This window comes from Saprolegnia diclina (genome assembly GCF_000281045.1).
Source record: "Saprolegnia diclina VS20 unplaced genomic scaffold supercont1.3, whole genome shotgun sequence".
NCBI lineage: Eukaryota > Oomycota > Saprolegniomycetes > Saprolegniales > Saprolegniaceae > Saprolegnia > Saprolegnia diclina.
The window spans coordinates 1,137,830-1,152,745 of NW_008246070.1; the positions used below are offsets into that span (position 1 = coordinate 1,137,830).

The following is a 14,916-nucleotide window of genomic DNA, read 5'->3' on the forward strand; positions in this document are numbered from 1 at the left end:
GCAGCCCCTCCGAGGCGCGACAGCAACGGCGAGGGCGCTGGCGTGCGGCGGAGATTGCCGAAGCAGCAACGGTCGTACCCCTTTTTGTCACCATTTTCGCGCGAGAACCCCCTTTTGCAGATTCAACGCGACATGGTTGTTGCCGTCAGATCATTTCTAAAAAACGACATCGAGCATCCGACAACGCGATCATCAGCAGCATGCGCTCGTCTCCTATTGCCTGCTCGTCCGCGCGCTGCCTCGCCGACGACCTCTGGTACCTCGACGCTAGCTTCGGCCTCAAGTACGAGGCCTTCTTGGCGCTCTCACCGACGGCGCCCGAGTCGCCGCCGGCCACGCAGTGCCACCCGCGCATCTCGCTCACGTGGCCGAGCCGCTCGATGGACCCGAAAACGACGCGAAACGAAGCGGCTGCACCGCGCCGCGTCGGCAATTACTCGCCGCAGACACGGCGCCAGCGCATCCAGCGGTTCCATGCCAAGCGGCACCAGCGACAGCTCAAGTTTGCGATGCTGGCCGACGATGGCGACGAACACGAGCATGACGCAGAGCATAGCTGCCTCTCGTCACCGCTGTGGGTACCGTCGCTCCCGGACGACGACCTCGAAGCAAGCGCGATGATTGATGACACGTTCCAAGAACTGTGCTTGCCAGACGAGGTTGGGTTCGTCACCGATCACGACAACGACGACGACGAGGTGCTCGAAAATGTGGAGCTGTAGGCGCCATCTTATCTACCAGTAGTATATATGTATACCTTATTCAACCCCGCGCTGTTGCTGGTCTTTCCGCTCGCACCTCCGGCGACCTCGTCTCTGTTGGCGTCATCCGTCCTGCCGCCTGCAGCGTACCGCACTGTCGGCGGCTGCTAAGTACTAGTAGAGTCCCATAAGCTGCAACACAACGCTTGACTCGGTCGACGGTGCTCGCTTGGTATGATCGTGTCGGCCTTGCCCGCGTCACCGGCTGGGTTCGCCGCGAGCTGGTGCGTTATACGCACGTGCACAGTCTTTGCCCCTTCTGCAGCCATCGTCCGATTCGGTACCGGTACCAGGGTGGCCGCCTGTCCCACGAGCCGGCTCATACAGTGGGAGTGCGCAACACGTGGGGTCGTGAATTGCCTTAAAAAAGTACACTTCAAGTTTGAATTACGCGTGCTGGACAACCTCGGCAATGGCTTCGGCAATGTACTGGACGTTCTTCGAGTTGACGCCGGCCATCGAGATGCGGCCGTCCTTGGTCAAGTAGATGTGGTGCTTGGTCATCATGCGGTCGACCTGCGGCTCCGTGAGGCCCGTGTAGCAGAACATGCCAATCTGGTCCGTAATGTGGTTCCACTCGGTCGTCGAGCCGTCAATCTTGGCAATGTTGGCCTTGAGGAGCGACCGCATCGAGATGATGCGATCGGCCATGCTCTTGCACTCGCCGTACCACTGGCGCTTGAGCTTCTCGTCGCCGAGGATCGCTGAGACGAGGAGCGCGCCATGGATCGGCGGGTTCGAGTACATGGGGCGGATCACAATCTTGAGCTGCGACTCGACGCGCGCCGCTTCCTCGGCATCCTTGCACACGACGCTGAGCGCACCAACGCGCTCACCGTAGAGGCCAAAGTTCTTGGCGTATGACTGCGACAAGACAATGTTGTGGCCATCGTCGACAAACTACGGAGCGACTTGAGCATTTAGGAAGCCTTATTATGGGAGGTACCTGGCGAATGGCGGCGGCATCACGGTCGGCATCACCCGAGGCAAAGCCCTGGTACGCGCAGTCAAAGAAGACGACGTGGTTCTTCTCCTTCATGGCCTTGGAGATGCCAGCCCACTGCTCCTTCGAGGGATCGACACCCGTCGGGTTGTGCGCGCACGCGTGGAGGAGGAACACCGACTTTTCGGGGGCGCCCTGGATGTCGCTCATCAAGCCCGAGTAGTTGAGGCCGCGCGAGGCCGGCTCAAAGTAGGCGTAGCGACGGACGTCGAGGCCAGCATCCTTCATGATCGGAATGTGGTTGCCCCACGTCGGGTTCGGCAAGTAGATCGGCGTGTTCTTGCCCAAGAAGCGGGCAAAGAAATCACCAGCGAGACGGCAGCCGCCCGTGCCCGAGATCGTCTAATGGAACACTCCATGAGATGTCTATCGCAACGATCCAAGGGTAGCGTACCTGGACACCCGTGACGCGGCCATCCTTGATGGCCTTCGAGTCGTCGCCGTAGGCGAACTTCAACGAGAGGTCGACAAACTCCTTGATACCGGCAATACCAGCGTATTCCTTGTTCTTCTTGGCGTCAATGAGACGCTTCTCGGCTTCCCAAACCGACGGAAGGACGTACGGCTAGAGCCATCATCGTGAATGACCGGCGAGAGGCGGCGAAGCGTACCTTGCCGTTGTCGTCGCGGTACGCGCCGACACCGAGCGAGACCTTGCGGGCGTCCGTGTCCTTGTTGAACTTGTCGGTGAGGCCCAAGATCGGGTCCGCGGGGCCCATGGGCACGTCCTTCAGCCAGGACATGGCGCGGGTCTGGAGCTTCGTGGAGCGGAGAAGGCGGCGCGCGTGCAGCATCTTGCTTCGACAACGAGAATGGATTTGTGGCGAAATCCTCAGTTTGGCAATCCAAATCCGGTTGTCGCGTGTGGTCATAGATGTGGCACGTGCCTCGTGACTTGGTGTTTGTATGCCATCCGGATAAAATAGATCCACCAGGATTCTTGTGGTGGGCTTTTTGATGCAGTCACAGAGAGAAGTGTCCCAGCCCGACCTTTGGCTGGCCACGCCGGAGCTGCTGCCGGATGGCTGGCCCGCGCACCCGCGCCAGCAGAAGCCACCATCGGACTCGATCCACTGCACGGGCGTGCGCTGCTTCCTGGCGCCAGCCGCCGCCACCAACGACGCCATCCAACGTCGTGCTCCGTCCCTGCCACCTGCGTAGTATCTTTAGAGCGAGAGGGCGCTTGAAGTGTTGTACTCATCCACGGATGCGGCCTCCTGCACGTGACAGCCGCCGCTGACGCTACGCATTTGCACCAACAAGCGCCATGTACCGGCGCGAGCACGAACCACGTGGCTCCAACTGCAACGTGGACGTGGCTGCGGTCGCGTATGCGGTTGCGCAAGAGCAGTAGCATCGAGGCCGCCGCGAAGGCAAACGAAGCGCCGCCCGCTTCGAGGCGAGCGCGCACTTCAATTGGGTGCACTTTCCGACGTCATGGCACTTGCCGAACGACGACGGTCTTGGTGGCAGGCATGGGATGAGCCCGGATCGAATCTGGCGCCAGAGCGTAGCGCCCACGGAGCTCTCAAAGCATCCCGGCGACATGTTGCGAGGTGGACTTAAAAAACGACGACTATCACATCTCATCTCAACGTTTGGTACCCCGCGTCGTAGCGCTGGGCAGCCAACAGCACACCGACGCCGAGGAAGGTTCCGACGCCCATGTACGCGAGAAACTCGTAGCCATGGTGCACGTCGACAGCCGCGTCGTGGGGTGCGCCGACGCTACGCACGTTGGCGTCGTTCTTGATCGTTTCGGCCCCCGACAAGAGCGGCGCGATCGCCTTCATCCAGTCGTCGTACGTCCAGGACGCATCGGCTTCAAACGGCACTTCGTTCAGCTACCACATACCGCATGAGGGACCGGCATGGTGCGGAGATGTACATGTACCAGGTACATGGGCGTGCCCGAAATGCCTCGCGTGCACGCATACTTCCACTCCGTGCGCGTATCCACGTCCATTTGCGTGCCGCCGTGGCCCGTCATGCCTTCGGCCCACTGCGCATCCGTGAGCTCCGGAAACGTCTTCTTGGCCAGGGCGCCGATTTGGGCCGTCACTTGCTTTTGGCCGAGCGTCTCCGTGGCCTTGTTCCAATACCTACTCAAACGAGATGGTCACAGCCTTCGTACGTGCCGGCAAGACTGCGTACGCGTCCTGGTTGGCATAGACGGCCTCCATCCAGCGCGTAAAGGTGTCGTCGCCGAGCGCGTGGGCGATGGTGCGACTCGCCTGCGCAAACGAGTAGGCGTTGTGGTGGTACGGCAACGGGAACTGGTGGAAGCGCAGGCGGAACGCACTCGACGAGAGGTTGGCCGCCACTTGTTGCAGTGCCGGATACGCAGCCTTGCTGTCGGGGCAGAGCAGGTCGATGAACATGTCGAGTTGGATGTGCGCGTCGGCGCTGCCTTCGGCGTACGTGAAGCCGGGCGGCGACGCCGGGATCGGGACCTGGGCGGTCGCGAGGCCGACGGCCGTCGCCAGAGCGAGCAGGAGGCGCGACATCTTGGGCACGGTCAACCAGTTGCGGAATGCCACGGTCGTTCGCGGAGCTTTTTCGCCGAAACACGGCCGGATGCGCCGGATACGCACCCATCGGCTGCTGATTGGGCATTGGAATTATAGCCGACCAATGGCGTGCGAGTATCTTGAAGAAATTCGAACCAGCGATCAACGTTGCACGACGCGGAGCACTCCCGTTTGGATAAGAGCGCGTCGATCTTAGTGGGCGATCGCCGTAGTCGTTCCGAACGACTAAGGCGAAGGCATCCACGCAAGGGCCACACTGCGAACCACTGGTGCTTGGCGACTGGCGCGGACGGTCTGGATCCCGCAGATACGCCATCGCTTTTGCACCTAGGATGCACCAGTCTGGGCAGCTCGGCGTGCTAGAAATTACACACAGCACACAGCTGTCGAAACATAGACAATACTGTAGACACTCGGAAGGGTTCTTGAACTGATGCCACCGGCAAACGCTGGACGAGGCGGCTTCCGTGGCCTTCGATATGCGCAACGACGCACGACCGAGAGCTACGACCGGGCACCAAAGCACTGTGCGTGCAGCTGCATTTCTGGTCGCCAAGATCGTTTTTGAATCGTTGGAGCACGCAGCGTCTTTCTGTACCAAAGGTTCGGCGGCTGGCCTCTTGTTCAAAACTGGTGCCTTGGAGAGTCGAGTGGAAGCTGCCTCGTCCATGGCTGCTCATGCACCTGAACGAGCTGCAGCAAGTGCCCATGCAGCTTCGTGTTGCAATGTGATGACACCTGGTGGCAACTAATTTCAACCAATCATAACTACGATTCTGCCTTCGGGCATCTCTGATTGGCCATATTGTTACAAGATCGCGGCCATTTCGAAATTGCAGTATAGACGGCAGCGTGGCCATGGACCCTCGGTACCTGCGGCAGCCAGCGACGCGCGCCGAGCGACACGGCGATGGCCGATATGCGCGCGATGGACTTCCTTCCACGGGCCTCTTCTCGCCGCTGACGCAGCTGCACTCGGCCTTCCACAAGCGCCATGAGACTCGCAAGCGGTCCGAGTCCAGCCCGATGGCCATGGCGTACAACCGCGCGACGCAGAACCGCCGAGCCATCCAGCTGCCGCCGCGGCCTTTTTCGTTTCGGCAGCGCCAAGGCAAACTCGACACGCGGACCATCGCCCAAATCGACCTGAACAAGGTCGTGCGGGAGACCGACATTGACACGATTCAGGTACGCACTCGCCAAGCCCTGCTTTACCACAGCCGGTCGAGTAGAACCACTTGGAGAACTTGGCTTTCTCGGACGTGACGCTCCAGGACGTCAACCAGTACTCGGACGAGTACTTTCTCAAGCTCTTCCAAGTCGCGCAGGTACACGTGCGTCATGTTTGCACTGCCGTTTCGACGACACGGTAGCTGACTGTCGAGTATCTCTTGAACGTTCAAGAGTCGCTGGTGCTTCACACGGAAGACCTCGAGACGCAGTGCGACCACGTCGCTGCCGACTGCAAGACGCTCGAGGCCGAGAACCAAACGTTCGACGCCGAAGTCAAATTGCTCAAGCAAGAGATCCAGCAAAAGCAAAATACGATTGCGACCTTTGAAATGATGCTCCTCACGCAGCAGCGCAGCGCGTCCGTGCCCGCGACGTCACCAACACCGGCGCGTACGTACCTCCCATCTGCACCGTCTGTAGCCACGGCGTGTAGCTGTCGACTGTGTGTTTTGCAACAAGAAATTTCTCTCGACCGAGTACCTCGTCAAGCACCAAAAGAAAAAACACTTTGACGACTACAGCAAACTCAGAGCGACCAAGTCGGTACGTCGCCCTCGTGCCTTACGGAAGCCATAGCAATTAGCTAGGGACCTCCACCGCTCCAGGCACCGCCCCCTGTACACGCACCGCCGCCCGTGCAAGCACCACCGCCGATCGAGACGCCACCAGTAATGGTTGAGCCAGCCAAGCCCGCTGCATCCGATGTCAGCTTGGTGTCGGCCCTCGTAGCCGCCAACACGACGGCCCTCACCAAGCAGCTCGAGACGCTGCAAGCCCAGCTCCTTCAGGACAAGTCAGAGCGCGCAAAAGAGACGCAGCTGCTCCAACAACAGCAAAACGCCTTTGCGCAGAGCATCGTCGAGCAAATGGCGCGCATGCAGCAAGCGCTGCAGGACATGCAGGCCAAGACGCAGACCGAGTGGATGCACTTTACGGAGGAAATTCTCAAGGCCAAGCCGCGGCCCGCCGACCACATTGGCCACGTTATGCACGACACCGACGACAAACTTACGCGCGAGATGGTCCAAGACCTCATGCAGCAGCGAGAGAAAGAGCTCGCGCGGCGACTTGAGCTCGAGGCCGAGCAGCGCGAGTGGGCGGCCCGCGAGCTCCAGCTCCAAAAGCAGCTTCTCGACGAAAAGCAAAAGCAAACGACCAACGAACTCACGCTCACGCACTTGATGGCGCTCGAAGCGCAAAAGTACGGCCTCGACTACGGTCTCCCACCGTCCGCGGCCCCTACTGTCGTGGTCGTCGAACGCGGCCCGCCGCCAGCCGTGGAGACACCAGTTGTAGCTGCTGAAGAGCCCAAGCAAGCACCACCGCCCTGTCTGGTACGACAGCCATCGATCCAAGTGCCTGACGTTGTCCCGACACCGGTACCAGCAAAGGCAGCACCGCCCAAACCCGTGGTTGTGGAAGCACCTCCGCCGAAACCAACACCGGTGGCAGCGCCAGTGGTTGCGCCGGTGCCTGCCCCAGCACCAACTCTTGTCGAAATCGAGACGCCGCCAGCGGTGGTCGAAGCTCCTCCAATGCCCGAGGCACCTACACCAGCGCCAAGCGAGGACGCGCAATTGCGTCGTCTGCACGCCGCGGCCACGACGATCCGTCGCGTGACCAAGGGCTTTCTCACGCGATCGCGTCTCGCCCATCCGCACAGCTGGCATCTGCGTCTGCAAGGCCACGACGTGCTGGTGCCCGTGACGCGCGATACCACCGCACTCGACGTGCGCCGCGTCATCGCTTCGGAACTTGGCAACATCGACCTCCACCGCGTGTTGCTGCACGACGTACACTCTGGTATCGTTGCCGTTTGCTGAGAAATGGCGGATGGCATCTGGTCGTAGGCGATGAGCTGCCAGGATCGTTCTTGGTGTTTGAGACCAACGGGCACTTGGAAATCGAAATCATTCCCGCCATGCACGACGACATGCACCACTTTGCGGTCATCGACGAGCTTGTCATCGACTTGGCCGCGCAGAAAGGCCAGATTCAAGTAAAATGCGTTTTGTATCAAGTTGATACGAGCACATGGTGTAGAGCCTGCGCACGGAGACGTTGCCCGCGCACGTGCGACCGGAGAATGCAACCGTGCTTGCAGCGCTCGTACGTCTTCAGAGCGTTGCGCGGGGCATGCTTGCGCGGCGCGAAGCTGCGTCGCGGCGCATTGACCGCCTCGTCGATGCGCGGTTGGCGCAGCTGCAAGCGCCGCCCGTTGTCATTGCCCACAAGCCGACGCTCGCCGAGGTACACACGCGCAAGGTCACGGACGCACTCCATGCCAAGCTCGTCGCCTTCAAAGTCGGCAAGTCCGCGGATAGGATTCCGCGGCAGCTTTCAAAAGACGCGTACGAAGCGTCCATGAAGCAGCTCACGGCGGCGCGCGAGGCTCAGCCCCCCGAGGTCCAAGCGCGCATCGCTGGTCTTCTCAGTATGATCCACGACGTGAGTGTGTCGCAGTACGACGCCGCAGCCGCCAAAGAAAAGGAAGCGACGGCAACGGCCGCGACGTCTATTCAGTCGATTGCTCGCGCGGCACTGGCGCGCAAAATGCTGCAAAAGATGCTGGCCAAGCATGCACCTGCCGAGGCGTCATTGGTCACCGAAGGCACCACTCAACGGGATGCTGAAGCGACGGCCAAGCCCACAGACGACAATGACGACGAGGCCAAACCGAGCGCCGAATTGCACGAGTCGGTCCAAGCTGTCGACGAAGCGCCGCCCAAGGCAACAAGCTCGGTCACTGAGGACGAGGGGGTGATGACCATTGACGAGTTCAACGACGACGAGCCAAAGCCCGCGTACGCGTAGCGTCGTTTGCAACTCTGGTATTGATGGCTTGTCTAGGCCGGCGACGTCGGAGGCCCTTGAGAAAGCCGTGCTGCAGGACGAGTATGAGGAAGAGCGCGCCAAGCTCGCGGCGCTTAAGGAGGCGAGTGCGCGCGTGATTTCGCCCTTCTCGCGCGCGCCGCTGCAGTCGATGCGCAGTGCCAAGCGCGGGTCAAGCTCCCAGAACGCACGGTAATCACCATGAATTGGCTCGTTTAATAATCATCAACTACACTATTTACTTGTTGGCCTTGTTGACGACCCGGCGCTGGCGCACGGCGTCCGCGAGCACTTCGAGCGTCGAGAGCTAAGAGCAAAGAGAATAAGAAAAGACGCAAGGTCGCCGGGTCTCGTACCGTGTCTTCCCAGCCGATGCAAGCGTCCGTGATGCTCTGGCCATAGACCAACGGCGCGTTCGGAATGAGCTTTTGCGCGCCTTCGACAATGTTGGACTCGAGCATGATGCCGCAAATGCGGTCGTTGCCCGCCGCAATCTGACGCGCCTACAAGGACGTGAGCTATTGTATGAATGAGGATGAGACGTACAAGGTCGGCAGCGACAAGCGGCTGGTTCTTGTGGTCCTTGTTCGAGTTGCCATGCGAGCAGTCGACCATGACGTTTTGGGGCTGGTTGACCTTCTTGAGGAGCGCCGACACCTTCTCGACATGCTCGGCCGCGTAGTTAGGGCCGGTGCTACCGCCGCGAAGAATGACGTGGCAGCAGTCGTTGCCCGTCGTCTTGACGATCGCCGCCAAACTCTGCGACGAGACCGAGAGGAAGCAGTGCGGGTGGCCCGACGAGACGACAGCGTCGACGGCCAATTGCAGCGACCCGCCCGTGCCGTTCTTGAAGCCAATGGGCATCGAGAGACCAGACGTGAGCTCGCGGTGGAGCTGGCACTCGGTCGTGCGCGCGCCGATCGCGCCCCAGCTCACAAGGTCGCAAAAGAACTGCGGCGAAATCGTATCGAGGAATTCGCAGCCCGCCTACGAATACATCCGCGTGAGCAACAAGATCCCAGCTATAAGAATCAGCACACCGGGAGGCCCATCTCGTTGATCTCGGCGAGGAGCTCACGCGCGACGCGGAGACCCTTGTTGATGTTGAACGTGCCATCAATGTCCGGGTCGTTGATCAAGCCCTTCCAGCCGACCGTCGTCCGCGGCTTCTCAAAGTACACGCGCATGATGATGAGCAGATCCTTCTCCATCGCTACTTGGATCGGCTTCAGCTTGGCAGCTAAACGACGCAACACAATATGAGTCATCATCGTCACGCAGGGTCTTCGGAAGTACCATAGTCCTTGGCCGCCTCCACATCGTGGATCGAGCAGGGGCCGACGACGACGACAAGGCGGTCATCCACGCGGCGAAGGATGTTGGCGACGCCCTGGCGACCCTTGTTGACCGTGCGAGCAATTTCAACCGTGCGCGGAATCTCTTCGAGGAGGCATGCGGGCGGTAGAAGCGGGCGGATTTCGGCGATACGTACGTCGACGAGCGCATGCTTGTCCATGAGCTTGACGTCTTCGCCGTTCGTAATGGACGTCTCGCGTCCTCGGCGCGACTCGACGCGGTCACGGCGCGGCTCTTGGTTGTCGACAGTGCGCTTGCCGTCCTTGCTCTCGCTGTTGGCCGACGACGCTGCCGGTTGCTGCTGCTGCTGGAGGTGCAGGCCGAGGAGGAGACCCATGGTCCCGCCCCATGCGAGCGTGAGAGCAGCGACGGCGACGCTGAGTAGCAGTGTGGTGTTGGCGGACGGCGCGTTGTTGGACATGGCAGCGGCGGATGAAAATCCCGAATGACCGTGAAGTTGAAGCCACGGTATCCTGCGCGAGGTGGGACAGCGTACGTACATTGGCGTACATTTATGTACGGTCAAGTGGGTAAGCTGTTGTTATACAATCGCGTGGGTGCAGCTGGGCAATGAACGGTACGGAACGTACGGGCATGGGTCAATGACCCATGGTACGGGACTGCGCCACAAACTTTTTCCAGCGACCGCCTCGTGGCCAAGATCGCGAATTGCGCGATCAAGGAACGTTGTCGGCAACCGTTGGCCATTGGTTGCCCGAACGACTTCAAGGCACAGCGTAATCGCACCGTGCTAGCACTGGAGAACTATTGTGCTTCGTCTCTTGTCAGGCGGTGTATTACCGTTATTGTGCTTCGCCTCTATATGCTGGTGGTAGCACAACGAGGTCGATCGGCGGCCTTGTCGCGTTTAAGAAGGGCCTCGAAAGAATGCAGTTGGACCGTACAAGAGCCCACTTCTCCATGTCACTTACTGGCATTATCATGCATCACCGTATTGTCGCTGAGCTGCTGTACAACAACAAGGAGGTCACCCTCCTCTACAGCCCAAGTTTGTTAGCTTCTTGCATTCATAAATGTAGCTGGCTTTGGCGTAGCGTTGGCGTCGTGCAATGTACTATACTAGGACGCTTAGTAGAACCTCTAGCATAGAGCTGGTTGCCATCAAGAGCAAGCTCACTCTTCAACACCAGACGTTGGGAACTTAACTGAGTGGATAGGTTCGGCTCGTCTAACCGAGCGGTTGGCGGTTGGATCCGTCAGATTGCAGTTCGGGATGACTGCGGTGACAACACCCAAGGAATGTTTGCGAAACACGCGATCGGGGAACCAGCGACCGGTCGAGAGCGACCCACTTTCGACCTTGCCGAACAAGTAGCATGTCTGGCCCTGTGAACAAGCTCGGGAAACTCGTCGCCAAGATCAACAGCAGCAGCGCGCCGGCCTTTCTCCGCGAAGGCGCGCTCAGCACGGCGTTCAACGCGCAGGTCAAGATGGCCGGCGTCGCCGGTATCCACGTCGAGACGCTCACGGAGCAGAAGAGCGTCGTGTCGCTCAAGAACTCGTTCCGCGTTCAGAACCACATTGGCGGCGTCCACGCGTGTGGCATGGCGCTCCTCGCCGAGTCGGCGTCGGGCATGGTCTTTGGCATGAACGTGCGCGACTCGCACCTCCCGCTGCTCAAGTCCATGTCGATGAGCTACGTCAAGCGCGCCAAGGGCGATCTCAAGGCTGTTGCGACGCTCACGGACGCCCAGCGCGACGAAATCGCAAAGTCGGACAAGGGCGAGGTGCTCGTGAACGTTGTTGTCACCGACTCGGCCGGCGACAGCCCCGTCGAGTGCGAAATGCGCTGGGTCTGGGTGCCCAAGCGCAAGTAGATGCTACCATGAGTCCTCTTTTGACTTATAATCTCTACGTGTGTTGCGTACGTCTAGCGATCTCTCGATAGCGCGACTCGGTCGGTTCACCGTCGACGTGGACAAGGCATCACTCAATGCAAGAAGATATGTAGTATTTGTGTTATGTGTTAACAGATATGCAGCAGTACGCGGCTTCGTCTCGGCTGGTCGATACATCGTCTTAGCAGCGCTGGAGCACTTGGGCGCGCTGGGGCACAAAGGCCTTGCGGTGAAAGACGCCGACTTTGTCGCCGCTCTGCTCCCACTTGAGCAGCGTCGACCGGTGGCTCTCCATGACGTGCTTGACAGTCGAGAAGCCTCCAATGACCGCCTCGAGCTTGTCGCGGCTGCGAATGTCGACAAGCGTCAGACTCGGCAGCGTCAAGCACGCGACAACAGAAGCCGACGTGAGCTTCATGCAGCCCCAGAGCCGGAGCTCCTTGAGCAACGAAAGCGATTTGGCGAGCTCCCAAATGGCCGCGTCCGTCAGTCGCCAGCATTGCGACAAGTTTAAGCTCCGGAGCTTTGGCGTGCCCGCGCAGAGCGCCGAGACAGCGGCGTCCGTCATCTTGTAGCAATAACGCAGGTTGACGTCTTCGAGCAGCGGCATGTGCTTTGCAATACAAGCCACGACACTAAGTATAAACAATAAGAAAATTTGCAGCAAGAGGCGAGATCCGCAACAGTACCTGTCCGTCACCTTGTGGCAAAAGCGCAGGTTGAGGCGCTTCATATGGCCACAATGCGGCGCCGCGGCCTCCACGTGCGCCATTGCAACGTTGTGGCAGTTCTGGAGGCTGAGATCTTCGACGGCCGAGCCACCGACTACGTCCAAGCAAGCGCCAGTAATCGCATGGCAGCCCTGGAGGTCGAGGACGCGCAAGGTCGACGCGTTCGCCGAGACGATCGCAGACACGGTGGCGTCGTCGATGCCAAGATCGCGGAGGCGAACTTCGCGGAGCCGCGTGCAAAACTGAGCGAGCTTTGCGATGGCCTCAACGGGCAAATTCGCGCAGCGCTCGAGACGAAGGACGACAATGTTTCGCAGCATTGCCTGGGCCTCGGCCGATTCAAAGACACTCGGGTCGATGCCATCGCAGCCAACGAGGTGCAGCTCTTCGATGCCATGGCCAAAGCGCTGGAAGATGCTGGCCCACGTTTCCACGGTCCAGCGGCGTTCGCGGGACGATGCGCAGAGGTACTCGGTCTTGGCCTTGCACGCATCGCAGGCGCCACAGAACGTTTGCATGCGACGCGCCAGCGGCTCGCAGGCATTCGTGCGGTTCGTGCTCAAGAAGCGCACCTTGTCGCCCACGTCGAGGTAGCCGAGGACGTGGGCGAGCGTCGCCGAGCTCAAGGCCGCGAAGCCATCGCCCTCGGCGGCGGCGGACATACGTCCGTCGCTCATGTTGATTCTTCTTCGGTTGGTTGTCGTCAGGCGCTTACGTGTCTTGACAGGAGACGGCGCGGGTTTCGTGACTACGGGCGGTGATCCACTGGTGTTGCGGGCAGTCCTTGAGCATAAAGCAGGTAGAGACGGCGTGGGTGAGCGTTCGGAGGGTAACGCTACGACGATCTGCAGGTCTCTGCGGGAGGACCTTGGACGTGGGTAGTAGGCGGTAGGCGAACGGGCTGCGACTTGCCGCTGCTTCGTTGACTTGGAGACTGTTTACTGCCGCCGGCTCATTGGCTCATCCGTGGGACAGATTCTACCCTGTTTAAACTCCACCGACTCGATTTTATTCCATATTTATTGATACATACAAATACCAAGTAAGTTGTGCCTAAATGAATTAAAAAGAGCCAACGATGACGACGTGCGCGTTGGCAGGCATTAATAACACGCAACTTTTCGCTCGAGAACGTGATGCGAAGGCACGGGCTGCGACACCCACGAAGTAGCCTCGACCAAGGATCTCCTGAATGGATCGCGGAGGTCGACTTGTGACAGGCAGGAATAGATTGTCCTGCTCTACTGCAACGCTGCGCTTGCGCCTGTGTGGTTAGGATTCATTAAAGCTGCGTTTGTTTAGCCGAAAGCGTCGCGCCAAGGTCGACGTACGAAATTAAATACCGTCAACTTGGCTGTTTTATGCAATTTTTTAACCAGCTGGAAATACAGCCGGAGAGATTCCGGACCGCAACGCGATCTTCTCGAAACACAGCAATGAGCGCGGACAAGCTTTTGGCCGACGTCCTCGGAGAGTACTGCCATGCGCATGAGGATGAGGCCGAGAAAGGAAGCTCATGGGCATGGAACCTAGGGACCTCCCGCGCTTCCTCAAGCAGGTGCAAGCGCTCCAGGAGAAGCATGCATCGACGACAGCAGCGTTGCACAAGCGAGATGCGCGGGTCCATGAGCTCGAGAACCAGGTCGCGGGCTTGCAAAACGACTACCTCGCCATCTCGATGGATACAACGTCCCGCGAGCATGCGAACCAGCGCCAACTTCTTCTCTCGTGTGTCCAAGCGACGACCTACGCGCTGGCCCATGGACATCAATTGAACCCGATGACGCAAGTTCCGGTGCTCCATGCGATGGACTCGTTCCTGCAAGACATGGTAACACACGGATACGTATGCAGCAGAGGTCGCAAGCGTCTTCGTTAGCTGGACTCGGACGCCGACCCGATGACGCTCAAGTGCATCGCGTCAACCCTGGGGAGCGTCCTGCACGACCCCGCGTGCTTGCTCCTGCCATCGATCCTCGCGGCCGTCGAGAGCATCTTCATCAAACTCACTCTTCTCACTGGTATCCATCACGAGCGCTCTCGGTCGAATTGCGCTCATCTACTGCAGTCATGATTCCGTGCAGCATGCTCCAAGAACTGGTTCCGATTTTTGGCCTTATGGCCAGCAGGTATACAAGGACACATATTGCTGCAGCGTTCTACCTCCCATTATAGTTCCAGGGGCACATCGGTGCTTGTGGGCTGCAACTTGGTTGTCCCATTGCTCAAGATCATCGCCTCCGGTGCGTCGATCTTGTCGTGGCTTGTGGATTGAGCGCGGACTGTGCAGATGGACTCTGCGATACGATCGCACCTTCGGTATACGCCGCGCTCCTGGCGCTCCTCCAGCACTTACTGCAGCACACCAAGTACCACGCGCTAAAGCAGCAGCGCCACGACGCGACGTTCCACTTTTTCAAAGTGTACGGACCTCCATCTCGACGGGTTAGTCATCTCTGTGCCAGCATCACGAGCTCTCGGGACCGCAGTGTGCTCGACCTGGTGCGTCTGAGCCTATGTTTCAGTGGCATCTGAAGCAACGTGTAGGCCCGGCGTATGCACGAAGAGTTCCGGCGGTCCCAAGCGTAGACCCATAGCACTCGCCCAATA

General features: G+C 59.6%; 8 protein-coding genes across 8 annotated transcripts; 4 read left to right on the plus strand and 4 right to left on the minus strand.

Moving 5' to 3' along the window:
• The first annotated feature begins 164 nt into the window (after window positions 1–164).
• Window positions 165–907, plus strand: SDRG_01563 (hypothetical protein). Its single transcript, XM_008607096.1, has one exon. The coding sequence runs from the start codon at window positions 201–203 to the stop codon at window positions 720–722; it is 522 nt and encodes a 173-aa protein (XP_008605318.1). The 5' UTR covers window positions 165–200; the 3' UTR covers window positions 723–907.
• Window positions 908–1,117: 210 nt separating this feature from the next.
• SDRG_01564 (aspartate aminotransferase) lies at window positions 1,118–2,576 on the minus strand. The gene is made up of 4 exons (XM_008607097.1): window positions 2,376–2,576; window positions 2,159–2,329; window positions 1,708–2,106; window positions 1,118–1,661 (listed from the first exon to the last, which is right to left on the minus strand). Exons 1-4 carry the CDS (start codon window positions 2,556–2,558, stop codon window positions 1,149–1,151), a joined length of 1,266 nt encoding a protein of 421 aa, XP_008605319.1. The 5' UTR covers window positions 2,559–2,576; the 3' UTR covers window positions 1,118–1,148.
• A 599-nt stretch (window positions 2,577–3,175) lies between these two features.
• Window positions 3,176–4,350, minus strand: SDRG_01565 (hypothetical protein). The gene is made up of 3 exons (XM_008607098.1): window positions 3,919–4,350; window positions 3,659–3,866; window positions 3,176–3,608 (listed from the first exon to the last, which is right to left on the minus strand). The coding sequence occupies exons 1-3, from the start codon at window positions 4,269–4,271 to the stop codon at window positions 3,351–3,353; spliced, it is 819 nt and encodes a 272-aa protein (XP_008605320.1). The 5' UTR covers window positions 4,272–4,350; the 3' UTR covers window positions 3,176–3,350.
• Window positions 4,351–5,124: 774 nt separating this feature from the next.
• On the plus strand, window positions 5,125–8,612 carry SDRG_01566 (hypothetical protein). Its single transcript, XM_008607099.1, has 8 exons — window positions 5,125–5,483; window positions 5,528–5,623; window positions 5,669–5,918; window positions 5,962–6,071; window positions 6,116–7,331; window positions 7,379–7,527; window positions 7,572–8,332; window positions 8,379–8,612. The coding sequence occupies exons 1-8, from the start codon at window positions 5,154–5,156 to the stop codon at window positions 8,554–8,556; spliced, it is 3,090 nt and encodes a 1,029-aa protein (XP_008605321.1). The 5' UTR covers window positions 5,125–5,153; the 3' UTR covers window positions 8,557–8,612.
• SDRG_01567 (3-deoxy-7-phosphoheptulonate synthase) lies at window positions 8,599–10,137 on the minus strand (the record flags this gene model as incomplete). The annotated part of the gene is made up of 5 exons (XM_008607100.1): window positions 8,599–8,667; window positions 8,717–8,863; window positions 8,907–9,347; window positions 9,401–9,600; window positions 9,657–10,137. The coding sequence occupies 5 exons, from the start codon at window positions 10,135–10,137 to the stop codon at window positions 8,599–8,601; spliced, it is 1,338 nt and encodes a 445-aa protein (XP_008605322.1).
• Window positions 10,138–10,956: 819 nt separating this feature from the next.
• On the plus strand, window positions 10,957–11,727 carry SDRG_01568 (hypothetical protein). The gene has a single exon (XM_008607101.1). The coding sequence runs from the start codon at window positions 11,054–11,056 to the stop codon at window positions 11,552–11,554; it is 501 nt and encodes a 166-aa protein (XP_008605323.1). The 5' UTR covers window positions 10,957–11,053; the 3' UTR covers window positions 11,555–11,727.
• Window positions 11,658–13,267, minus strand: SDRG_01569 (hypothetical protein). Its single transcript, XM_008607102.1, has 2 exons — window positions 12,265–13,267; window positions 11,658–12,210 (listed from the first exon to the last, which is right to left on the minus strand). The coding sequence occupies exons 1-2, from the start codon at window positions 12,981–12,983 to the stop codon at window positions 11,757–11,759; spliced, it is 1,173 nt and encodes a 390-aa protein (XP_008605324.1). The 5' UTR covers window positions 12,984–13,267; the 3' UTR covers window positions 11,658–11,756.
• A 475-nt stretch (window positions 13,268–13,742) lies between these two features.
• On the plus strand, window positions 13,743–14,895 carry SDRG_01570 (hypothetical protein; the record flags this gene model as incomplete). The annotated part of the gene is made up of 8 exons (XM_008607103.1): window positions 13,743–13,780; window positions 13,840–14,137; window positions 14,186–14,327; window positions 14,375–14,435; window positions 14,482–14,549; window positions 14,597–14,729; window positions 14,772–14,808; window positions 14,854–14,895. The coding sequence occupies 8 exons, from the start codon at window positions 13,743–13,745 to the stop codon at window positions 14,893–14,895; spliced, it is 819 nt and encodes a 272-aa protein (XP_008605325.1).
• Window positions 14,896–14,916: the final 21 nt, after the last annotated feature.

Excerpts from the sequence above, each read along its gene's own strand:
- SDRG_01566 (XM_008607099.1), top strand. The coding sequence starts at position 5,154 with ATGGACCCTCGGTACCTGCGGCAGCCAGCGACGCGCGCCGAGCGACAC. Across the intron at positions 6,072-6,115 it reads AACTCAGAGCGACCAAGTCG|GGACCTCCACCGCTCCAGGC; the intron begins GTACGTCGCCCT and ends GCAATTAGCTAG. Across the intron at positions 8,333-8,378 it reads GACGACGAGCCAAAGCCCGC|GCCGGCGACGTCGGAGGCCC; the intron begins GTACGCGTAGCG and ends TGGCTTGTCTAG.
- SDRG_01565 (XM_008607098.1), bottom strand. The coding sequence starts at position 4,271 with ATGTCGCGCCTCCTGCTCGCTCTGGCGACGGCCGTCGGCCTCGCGACC. Across the intron at positions 3,867-3,918 it reads GTCTATGCCAACCAGGACGC|GTATTGGAACAAGGCCACGG; the intron begins GTACGCAGTCTT and ends TCGTTTGAGTAG. Across the intron at positions 3,609-3,658 it reads CGGGCACGCCCATGTACCTG|CTGAACGAAGTGCCGTTTGA; the intron begins GTACATGTACAT and ends GGTATGTGGTAG.
- SDRG_01564 (XM_008607097.1), bottom strand. The coding sequence starts at position 2,558 with ATGCTGCACGCGCGCCGCCTTCTCCGCTCCACGAAGCTCCAGACCCGC. Across the intron at positions 2,330-2,375 it reads ACCGCGACGACAACGGCAAG|CCGTACGTCCTTCCGTCGGT; the intron begins GTACGCTTCGCC and ends TGATGGCTCTAG. Across the intron at positions 1,662-1,707 it reads ATGCCGCCGCCATTCGCCAG|TTTGTCGACGATGGCCACAA; the intron begins GTACCTCCCATA and ends GTCGCTCCGTAG.
- SDRG_01568 (XM_008607101.1), top strand. The coding sequence starts at position 11,054 with ATGTCTGGCCCTGTGAACAAGCTCGGGAAACTCGTCGCCAAGATCAAC.
- SDRG_01569 (XM_008607102.1), bottom strand. The coding sequence starts at position 12,983 with ATGAGCGACGGACGTATGTCCGCCGCCGCCGAGGGCGATGGCTTCGCG. Across the intron at positions 12,211-12,264 it reads TGCCACAAGGTGACGGACAG|TGTCGTGGCTTGTATTGCAA; the intron begins GTACTGTTGCGG and ends GTTTATACTTAG.
- SDRG_01563 (XM_008607096.1), top strand. The coding sequence starts at position 201 with ATGCGCTCGTCTCCTATTGCCTGCTCGTCCGCGCGCTGCCTCGCCGAC.